The sequence below is a fragment of the Nematolebias whitei genome, chromosome 3, assembly GCF_014905685.2.
Source record: "Nematolebias whitei isolate Nwh7 chromosome 3, NemWhi1, whole genome shotgun sequence".
NCBI lineage: Eukaryota > Metazoa > Chordata > Actinopteri > Cyprinodontiformes > Rivulidae > Nematolebias > Nematolebias whitei.
Window position 1 is genome coordinate 24,324,881 of NC_056500.1, and position 10,875 is coordinate 24,335,755.

Genomic DNA, 10,875 nt, shown 5'->3' on the forward strand with positions numbered 1-10,875 from the left:
GTCGTGCGGTGGAAATCCAGGAACACAGAACTGCTGAGTCACCCTTGGCGCACGACTTCACCCTGACCTGGCGAATTCGTTGGAACGTTTCCCTTCCTCGTTCTTCGACCCCCCTCCCTCCTCGACTTCCCCGTTGCTCCTCTGGTGAAGGGGGGGGCGCAGGGAGGGCTTTTCAAACAAGTCCAACACAGACAGTAACACAGGCCTTGTGCAGTTTCCCCAGAATGCACACACAACACAGCGATGCTCCCGGAGGCTTCACCGGTCGGGGAGGTTGATGACCGGAACCCACTGATCCAAACAGCGGCTGTCGCTGCAGAATCTGTTCACCTTGCTCAGGGCGGGGTCCTTCCACAGGGCCGACTGCGGGTTCTGCAGGAGGAAAGGAGCAGAAGGGGTTCATAAAGTGTGCAGACTGATCGTTTCGTGCCACAGTGTAAATGTTGTAATACTAAATGTGTCAATGCTCAAACTGACGTGAGAGTTGAGGATGTCCCTCAGCTCTGTTAGCACAATATCTGCAAATCTGACTGACTTTTTTTTTTAGAGCCATTTCTGTGTTTGTGGTGACCATCTTGAATTAAATTTCTGGTTTATGCCACATGTGACTGCTCACAGCAACATGGGTTAACGGACGTGACTAATGATGCTTACAGTAACTAGAACACAGTGCAGGTCCATGGGCTCCCCTCCAGGCTTCACCCCGCCGAGGATCTCCGCCAGGCGCCTCATGTTGCCCACCCGCAGGATGTTGATGTCGTTCTCGCAGCAGAAAGCTTGGATCAAGGTGAAGTGAATCTGCAGCGCCACATCCTCATGTTCTGCAGCCAGGAGGCACAACACCACATTGTCTGGATCCCTGGATGGCAAACAAGAATCTGGTGAGGAAGGGGATGAGGAGCAGCAGCCCCACTCTCACTCAGGTCATCAGTAACTTACGCATTCAGAGACTTTGCAGCTTCATACACTCCCACAGTGATGCAACCCTGAGGCAACGCAGAGCTCAGCACCTCCTCCAGAGCCTGAGCCACCGAGTCCATCCTGGGGCAACGAGAAAAGTTGCAGAAATTCAACAAAAGTGCTTTTTTTTCTGAGCGATGCATGGCTGTCGTGACGTCACGCGACGGACAGTTGTCAGACACATCCAGCTACATCAGCTAAAGAGCTAATGCTAACGCAGAAACAGAGAAGACGAGTCAGGAACACAAACATAATCCAGGTCCAACAAGGTGGAGTGGACGGGTTCCTAGAAGAAAAGCATCAATGAAACATTAACACACCTCTCTGTAGAGCGCTCTCCGCCGGTTTCTTCCAAAGTCATATTGCACATCCAGACGGTTCGGTGTCCGACAGCGTCCTGGTCCAGACCTGAGCCGGTCTCTGTGTGCCGGGTGGACTCACTTCTCTGTAGTAAAACGTCCTGTGAGCCCAGAACCGATTTACATAAACCCGTCCCATTGGAGGTGGACCCGTCACATGCTGACACACTGCTCGGTTTCAACCCGGCGGGTTCCTGTGTGTTCCTATAGCGCCACCCGGCGGCCATTTTGGACAAGAACTCAACATAAACCTGTTAGAATCAAACAGTATTATGTATCCATCATTTATTATTGTTTTAGATTATTGTCGTATTAAAATAAAACAGTAAAATAAAGACATTATTTCTTTTAGTTCTTTTTGGCGGTAGAAGGAAAAATCATCAATTTTAGCTTATTTCCACTGGCTCCCTATCAAATTAAAAGCAGAATTTTAAATCTTACTCCTAACATACAAAGCTTCCAACCTCAATTTAATGCACACTGAAGAAATTATTGTTTCGTATTTTCCTAACAGAGCACTTCGCTCTCAGACTTCAGGTTTACTTGTGGTTCCTAAAAGTAGAACAGGACGCAGAGCTTTCAATTATCAGGCTCCCGATTCTTGTGGAAACAACTTTCAGTGTCCGTGAGGTTGACACTCTCTACTTTTATATTAAATTAAATTAAATTACATTCAGTTTATTTCTATAGGTCAAGTCACAACAGAAGTCGTCTCATGGCACCAAACAGAAACATTCACATACATTATAAAAACCAATTGGTAAAAATGATCTAAAGAAGCCAGCAGATTATGTTGAATCTTCACTTTGTCCTAGTCTCACATCTTGAGCAAGCACAAAGGCAACAGTGGAAAGAAAAAACTCCCTTTTAACAGAAAAAAACTCCAGCAGAACCAGGTTCAAGACAAGCAGCCATCTGCTTCGACCAGATGGGGTGTTTTAAGATCAGGTTGAAGACTTTCCTTTTGATAAATCCTATAGCTAGTGTCAGGTTTGGTTTCCTGAGAGGTCTTTCAGTTCCGCTATAGGCATAGACTGCTGGAGGAAAAACTGACCACATTTCCTTAATCAGCTACTGTCTTTACTTGCTCTATTCTATCTGATTGTATTTGTAATTATTTATGTCTTTAACATGTTTTGGTTTGTCTATCTTCTTGTAGAAACAAAACCTGGACTATAGAAACCACTCCTGTACCACAGAAACTAAACCTGGACCATAGAAACTATACCTGGATCATTGGAACTAGACCTAGACCATAGAAACTACTTTGTAGACCTGGACCATAGAAACTACATCTAGACCAAACAAACTAGACCTGGTTCATAGATACTACATATGGACTATATAAACTACACATGAACCATAGGAACCACACCTGGAACTTTAAAACCACATCTGGACAATAGAAACTACACCTGGTTCTTTGAAACTATACCTGGACCATACCAACCACACCTGGACCATAGGAACTACACGTGGACCATAAAAAACACACATGGGCCATAGAAACCACTCTTGTACCATAGAAACTAGACCTAGGCCATGAAAACTAGACCTGGACCATAAAAACGAGACCTGGACCAGCCCTTCTCTATTTGTCTGTGTTGCTACTGTGTCCTTTCGAACTCCAACCAGTTGAAGCAGATGACCCGTCATCGTGCTGGAGGTTTCTTCCTGTTTAAAGGGAATCATTTCTTCCCACAGTCTCCTCCAGGCAGCTCAGAATGAGAGACTGCAACACAAGGTTTGATGCAATCTAATGGCTTTCTTAGGTAACATTTCACTTTTTGGCATTTTGTTCTGTACTCTATGCAAATGTAGTGAATTATAAAATAGAAAAGAGTGAAATTAGATTTGATTGGAGCTGGATTTATCATTTGGGCTTGATTTTTTTTAACAGTTAGACAAAGTGCTTCTTTGGTTTTGTTGTGAGGTGATTCATGATGGAGTGGTCCAGATGTTGAAATACCAAACACCCAACACTTTCTTTGATGGCAAAGATTCATGAACATTCTGCTCGTTTATTAATTTTGTTATCTAATCTTTATGGGGTCAATTTCTGATGGATTAATTTTAAAATAGTTCTTCAATCTCAAGCTGGTTTAAATAGTTAGATGTTAAAATCCTCTCATTCATTTGAAGTTCTATGGTGGAATGATCACATAACATACAATGTCATAAATTTAAAAAACGAAAGCGGTACACAAGTTATAATTCATTGTGGATTTTCTCACCCAGGGTCAAAACCACACATACACAGTCCATACATGATGTAAATAGATCATATGATGAGTTTATGAATATTTTAGGAGCTCTGTATGAAAAGAATTGTGTGCAAAATAATTATACAAAGAGAAATGTTGTTGACCAACCATGGATGACGAACGGGTTGAGAAATGCTTGTAAAAAAAAGAATTATTTGTATACATGTTTCTTGAAATTGAGAACACAAGAGGCACAAGAGAAATATAAGAAGTATAAAAATAAATTAGAAGTGATTATAAGGAAACACAAGAAGGAATATAATAGTGATTTATTAAATAAAAGTAATGGTGATATGAAAGCAACATGGTGAGTAATAAATAGTGTTCTGAAAAGTCATAAAGCAAAAACAGGTATTTCACAATATTTTTTGAAGGATGATAATGAAATCCATGATGAAAATGAAATTGTAAATGGATTTAATCATCATTTTGTGAACGTTGGATCAAGCTTGCAGCTAAAATACCAAAAGTAGACAATAATGTGAACCATTCAGTTATAAGTTGTGACAACAGTATTTTTCTTAATGGAACCGACAAAGAAGAAATAATGAATGTTGTAAAAAATCTTACAGATAAGAGATCAAAAGACTGGGTGGACATGGATATGATGTTTGTAAAGGACATAATGAGTTATGTTATCGAGCCGTTTACATATATTTGTAATTTATCATTTTCAAAAGGAATATTTCCAGACAATATGAAAGTAGCAAAGGTAGTTCCTCTCTTTAAAAATGGTGATAAATGTGTGTTCAATAATTATAGACCAATATCCTTATTACCACAGTTCTCAAAAATTCTAGAAAAACTGTTTGTGACCAGATTAGATAAATTTATTACTAAACAAAACATTCTAAGTAGCAGTCAGTATGGGTTTAGAGCAAAAAACTCTACATCAATGGCTCTCATGGAAATAATAGAACAAATAACTACTGCTGTCGATCAAAAACAGTATTGTGTTAGTATTTTTGTTGATTTAAAAAAAGCATTCGATACTACTGACCACACTATTCTCCTTGAAAAAGTAAATAAATATGGTATAAGAGGACCAGCATTACACTGGGTATCTAGCTATTTAAAAGATAGGAAACAGTTTGTACAAATAAATGGTGTAAGATCTGACCTCTGCAATATCACTTGTGGAGTTCCTCAAGGCTCTGTACTTGGACAAAAGTTATATATTTTATATGTGAATGACTTAGTGAATGTATCAGGACTCCTCAAATGTGTCCTTTTTGCAGATGACACCACATTTTTTTGTTTGGGTAAAAATGTAAAACAGATGTTGGAATTGAAGAAGACAGAATTTGATAAAATACAAACTTGGTTTAAAATTAATAAATTATCATTAAATTTAGATAAAACTAAATACATGATATTTAGTAACAAAAAGAAAACTGTTGACGATCCATTTAAAATTGATGGTGTTGAGATTTGTAGAGTTAATGAGATGAAATTTTTGGGTGTAATCATTGATGAACAGCTAACATGGAAAAATCACATAAATTCTGTAAGAATAAAAATAGCTAAATCTATTGCAGTACTATACAAAGTTAGGGAATTATTAAATGATAAAGCTCTGTACATGTTGTATAACACAATCATTGTTCCACATTTAATCTATTGCATTGATGTTTGGGGGAAAGCGTGTAAAACATTTACAAAGCCTATTTTTATTTTACAGAAAAGAGCTGTAAGACTCATCACCAGAAAGCATTACAGTCACCCATCAAGCACATTATTTTATCAACTGAAGTTATTGAAGTTCCATGATTTGGTAGATTACAATATTTTATCAGTTATGTATAGGGCTCAAAATAACACATTACCATTAAATATCCAAATACATTTTGTTAAAAGACAAAGTTGTTATAATCTTAAGGGGATAGAGATATTTAGCTAAAATAACATCATTGCTGGACAACGTCTCCCACCCCACGCATGAAGCTGTTGCTGAACTGGAGAGCTCGTTCAGTGACAGATTACTGCATCCTAAATGCACAAAGGAGCGTTACCCAGGTCCTACCCCAGCAGCTGTTAGACTCTACAACCATCACTGCTCCCAACAAACTCAATAAGGATTAAATACATGCTGACCTCTGCTTAAACATACACTCTGCCTGTAATACTGTACTGTAAATAGTCTGCCATTCTCAATGTTCCAATACATATTGAACATTATTATTGATATTGTATATCTTATTTCTTATATATTGTGTTGTTTATTAACATTTAGGAACTTTTGTGTGAAATCTTTTAATCTTTTTATCTGTTGCTGCTGTTGCTGCTGATACACTGGAATTTCCCATCCTTGGGACAATAAAGGCTGTTTCTATTCTATTCTATATTTGTCAAACCAAAATTCAGAACTAGTCTGAAGGGAAGGTCTACCTCAATCCAAGGAGTTGGATTGTGGAATGGTCTAGAGAGTGATGTTAAAAATGCCAAGCCAATGTGTACATTTAAGAAAAAGATCAAAACTGGATTAATAAAAAAATATATATATGAAGTAGCTTAGTGTGTTTTTTGTATTAGAATTAGAAAAATTAGAGTTATTCATTTTGTTCTGTTACTTGAAAATTATTATGATTGAAATAATTGTTTGAAAAAAGGGGCAGATATAATAAGATTTTTTCTTCTTTCTGCTGCCTTTCATTTTAAATCTTTTGTATCTTTTTTATATTGTTATGGAATTGTTTTGTACTTTTTTAAAAGGAATAAACTTTATACCATACCATACCATACATACGTTCACCTGAATGTTTTAATAAGTGGTGCTGAAGGTTCTGGAAGGTGTTTTACTCAGAAAAGACCAAGATCTATAATCTTGTTATTAATGATCACAAATAAAACAGATCAAAGTGGAGAGAAACTGACAAAATTCTCTGTGTTACCTGTCACATATAGGCCAGAACGCTTAAGCGATTAACACTATTTTTATTAATTCACATTTTCACTTAAATTTTTTCTTTTTTACTTTTTAGTCATGAAATTGTCACTGCAACGATTTACAAACTAATTTTATCAACTCAAGAAAAAGAAAGAAAAAAAATATATATATATTAGATTTCTACAAAGGTGAGTTTTTGGTTAGGAGTTTATTTAGTTGAATTTGGTTTAGTTAGGCTTGGTTAACCAAGCTAAGTTAGTCTTGTACTGAGTTTAGTTAAATCAATAGGGTTGAATTAGTTTAGTTAATGTAGTTAGTTTAGTTTAGTTTAGTCAAGCTATTTTTTTTATCTCATTCAGTTGAATAGATTCTGACTTAGTGATTAGTAAAACAATCTAGTTGCATTAGTTAAGTTAATTTAGTTTAGGAGAAATGGTTGCTGATTAAATAAAAAACAGTAGACCTGTTCCTTTCATATGACTTTAGTTTAAAACACCTATAAAAGCAAAGGTCTGTGTTTAATGAGGGCTGCAGTCCCAGTTTGTCAAACCACTCCAAGCTCCAGGTTTGGATGTATCTGAGCTGATTTGAGGTCAGTGTTTCCCTAAAACATCATCAGCCCACCCTGACCAGAGACCAGCCCAGTTTTAACTGGTCCTCCCCTCCGACGACGTGGCAACACTCAACATTACAAAGTTTGCTCTTCCCCCACGTGAATCACAGCACGCGCCTTCTCTCGCGGGACTCCGTCAGGAAAAGAATGTGTTTGATTTTTTTACCATCAGTCTGAGGATGGACTGCTGCTCACTCTTTACTCTGAGCTCAGTGAGAATGCAGGAGCCCCCACTGCACTGTGAGAACATCACGCTTATTAAAGGAGAATTAAAGGCCAGAGCTGATCAGGACTGACGCCTCCTGCTTTGGGTCGAAGTGGGAGAACTTTGTCCTCTTGTTATCAGTCTGGATTGTTATGAGCTCATGAGTGTTTCCCATGAAATGATGTGGAAGCTGCTGGATGGACTTTGACTCAGTCTGGCATGTGTGAGCTGTAAGTACCTCAACAACACTTTTATTTACGCAAATTATGTTTTAAATTTAAAAACAAACACTGTGAACTTCCTGTTTTGTCCCGTCTCGTGTTCCCTTCAGGTGTTTTGCGCTGAGGAGTTCCCATGGATCAGAGAGGTCAGCACTGGTCTGATTCCAGCAGGTATCCCCACAGAACAACAGACTCCAGGTTTGCTCAGCAGGAATGGGATGTGAGCTTCCTTCCACCAGACCCCAGAGACAGGGGTCCACACTGGGCTCATCCTGACCCCCGATACTTGTCTCCTTTCACCTCTCCACCTGCAAGGCCTGAGTGGGTTCATTACAACTCTCAGCAGTACGTCTATGGTTATGGGTGGCAAGAGCACCAGAGATCTCCGTCCAGGTGGGTTCATGTTCATGATATAAGCGACTGAGCTTCAGATTCTCTTTTTCTCCTGCCAAGTGCATGCTGGGTGTGCAAGACTACACAGCTGAAGATGCATCAATCTGTTGACTAAAGTAAGCTACTCCTCTGTGTTCAGGCTTAGTTCTGACTATCCTCCCCACAACCGCTGGGACTACAGAGGCAGTTCTCATTATAGAGGACAACATGCACAACAAGGTACAGGTAAAGTAAAGACACACTTTAACGCAACCAAAATTCTAAAAAAAGCAAAAGGTTCAGTAAAATATAAACAGAAAACAGTAAACCCATATTTAATTCACAGTGGAACAGAATAGAAATGTTCAGTGTTTAAACTGAGAAAATGTCTGTTTTTGTGTTAAAATGAGGGGATTTCTAATTTAACTAGAGAAGTGGCATTTCCTGCGAAAATGCAGCGTGAATGTTTATTGCAGAAGAACTTGCTGAAAAACAGCTGAAATTAGCTAAAAAAACAACATGTTGAAACGTAACTGAAAATGTAGAACAAGAGTAAATCAGCAGGAGAAAGCAGAAATAACACAAAAGTTGAAATGAGTGCAAAAAAAGTGGAATTAGCTGAAAAAGCTAATATTAGCATAAAAACAGCTAATTAGATGAAATAATTGAAACTATAGCAGAAATAATCATAATAATTTTGATGAAGAACCGTAGATGATGAGATAAATCTTGCTGAAATTGTTCCTTTATTTTTAGCTGTAACTTTTCACAGACTAGCGAACCTCTGCCCATCTTTACTTCTGAGAGATTCAGCCTCTCTGAAAGTCTCTTTGTATACACAGTCCTCTTATTGACCTGTTGACAATATTAACCTAATTATTCACCAAATGTTCCTCCACCTGTTTCTTCATCGAACCACTACTTTTCACAGCCTCATCCCAACTTTTATTGAGATGTTCTTCTGCCATCAGATTTACAACAACCTTATTTTCCCCCCAAAAATTACAATTGTCTCAGTTTAAAATGTGATATGTTTACTATATTTCACTGTGAATAACAGATGGATTGCAAATATTGCAAATCATTGCATTCTGTTTTTATTTTTGTTTTACACAATGTTCCACTTTTGTCAAAATTGGGGTTATGAGTCATTTGGTTAAAAAAAGTATAATACTGTTTTCTGCTTGTTCAGATGGTGGACAGTGGAGTCTCGCGGACTCAGGAAGAGCTGGTAAATACCACGAGAGAAGCCACAGACAGGAAGGTGCAGGGAGCCTCCAGACAGAGGAGTACAGGTGAGCCTTCAGTAAAAAACAACTGCTCAAAGGAATATTTGGTTCATATTGTTTGAAAGTTTAGAACATACCTAGTCCATCTGCAGCCTTGCTCTTCAACACTTCTAAACAACTTTTATTGTCCGTGTCTGAAAGGCGAGGCGGGTGATAATGTTTCTGGTTGTGAACCACAGAGGGAATGTGGAAATGCATACATTAATATTTATCCAGGTACAACCCGGTACAGGACAGTTCCCAGCAATACTTCAGTGACTTTGAAGACAGACCTTCTAAAGACAGTGAGGACATTTTTTCTTCTCATCCTGGGACACTGGAACGTTTCAGAACCTCAGGACTGTCCTCCAGCAGCTACGAGCTGAGTCAGTACATGAACGGAGCGGATCAGTGTGAGCCAGACACACAGCCTGCCGTCACTTCAGGTGGAGGTTAGTGGAGTCTCACACCTGCTTCACTCCGTGTTTGCCCCCTCACCTCCTCTGCTTCATACCCGTTCAGAGCGTGAAGCTGTGCATCACATCTCCGCTCCCCTGAAGTTCACCGTCCCTCACGCTGTGGTGAGTTTCGGACCTGCAGGCCAGCTCATACGGATCGCTCCACACTTTTCAGCGCAGGACAATGTCAGCCAGCTGGAGATCCACAGCATGGAGGTAGGTTCAGCAACAGGAACAATGTCTTTGTCTGATTTTTTTATATATATAACCAGGTTAAGTCAGGTCCTCTGGACCTGGTCTTCTTCTTTGTTGAAATTTTTCGTCTTTTATCCAAAAGTCTTTGTCAGTCTGAGGAGCTGCAACAAACAAGTCTTATAAATAGCACCTTGGATCAACCAGTTTGCTGCTGACAGACAAAACTAAATGTTCACATGGAAAAGGAGGACCATCAGTCCAACAATTGCGCGTTAGTTCCCTGATGGCCGCTTCCTATTCACAGAGGGCTGAGTGATGCAATAACAGCATTGTAAGAGGAGGACAGTTGAACAAGGATTCCTTTACTCCTCTCTCAAACCATTGTTCCTCTCAAGGATGTGAACATCTTCATCCTGAAAGAGTGACCGCTGGCCTGGAGATGAGTGTAGACTGCAGAGTCCTGGCCTGATGATGTTGCTCTTCTGTGCTGGTCCATCCTTTTGGCCAGTGGCTGTTTAGTTTCCCCGATGTAAGACTGATCACAGCCCTGACACCGAACAGCATACACAATATTACTCTGTGTCGGAGGACTGGATCATTGAAAAGAAAGAACAGGTAGAAAAGAGAGCCTTGGCGTCCTTTTCAGGGACACCACCAAATCATTGGTTCAGGTATGTTCATGACATCTTGTTCATGACACCTGAGTTAAAATTAAATCTCAGGAAGTCCAACATTTCATCTTCACATCAACTCTGCGGATAAAGTTCCCACGAGAAGATGTAAAAAATGGCAGGTTGGTTTTCTTGGACTGTGAGGTCTCAGTCTCTGATGGAGGACATTTCCAAACTGAGGTGTACCGCAAACCTGCCCACACAGACCAGTGTTTGTGGCTTGACTCCCATCACCCTCTGCAGCACAAGGTAGGAGTCATCAGGACTCTGTATCACAGAGCAGACAGCATCCCCACTAGCTCAGGAGCCAGGCAGAAGGAGAAATCCCACACAAGACAGGCTCTAGAGCAATGTGGATATCCTAACTGGGCCTTCCTGAAAGCAGAGAAGAAACCCAAACAG

General features: G+C 39.6%; 2 protein-coding genes across 3 annotated transcripts in view; one reads left to right on the forward strand and one right to left on the reverse strand.

Moving 5' to 3' along the window:
- Positions 1 to 258: 258 nt before the first annotated feature.
- LOC119407882 (growth arrest and DNA damage-inducible protein GADD45 alpha) lies at positions 259 to 1,406 on the reverse strand. 2 transcript variants are annotated; one of them, XM_037674711.1, is made up of 4 exons: positions 1,281 to 1,406; positions 940 to 1,041; positions 655 to 859; positions 259 to 372 (listed from the first exon to the last, which is right to left on the reverse strand). In XM_037674711.1, exons 1-4 carry the CDS (start codon positions 1,328 to 1,330, stop codon positions 259 to 261), a joined length of 471 nt encoding a protein of 156 aa, XP_037530639.1. In that variant the 5' UTR covers positions 1,331 to 1,406. The 2 variants fall into 2 exon arrangements, with proteins under 2 accessions (XP_037530639.1, XP_037530640.1); XM_037674712.1 differs by lacking the exon at positions 940 to 1,041.
- Positions 1,407 to 7,452: 6,046 nt separating this feature from the next.
- LOC119407439 (protein transport protein Sec16B-like) overlaps positions 7,453 to 10,875 on the forward strand; it is a 20,248-nt gene continuing 16,825 nt past the window's right edge. Inside the window, exons 1-7 of the mRNA XM_037674263.1 lie at positions 7,453 to 7,518; positions 7,620 to 7,902; positions 8,042 to 8,127; positions 9,074 to 9,176; positions 9,387 to 9,601; positions 9,672 to 9,823; positions 10,679 to 10,722. Coding sequence (XP_037530191.1) covers positions 7,643 to 7,902; positions 8,042 to 8,127; positions 9,074 to 9,176; positions 9,387 to 9,601; positions 9,672 to 9,823; positions 10,679 to 10,722 — 860 coding nt within the window. The 5' untranslated portion in view covers positions 7,453 to 7,518; positions 7,620 to 7,642. The remainder of the gene's footprint in view (positions 7,519 to 7,619; positions 7,903 to 8,041; positions 8,128 to 9,073; positions 9,177 to 9,386; positions 9,602 to 9,671; positions 9,824 to 10,678; positions 10,723 to 10,875) is intronic.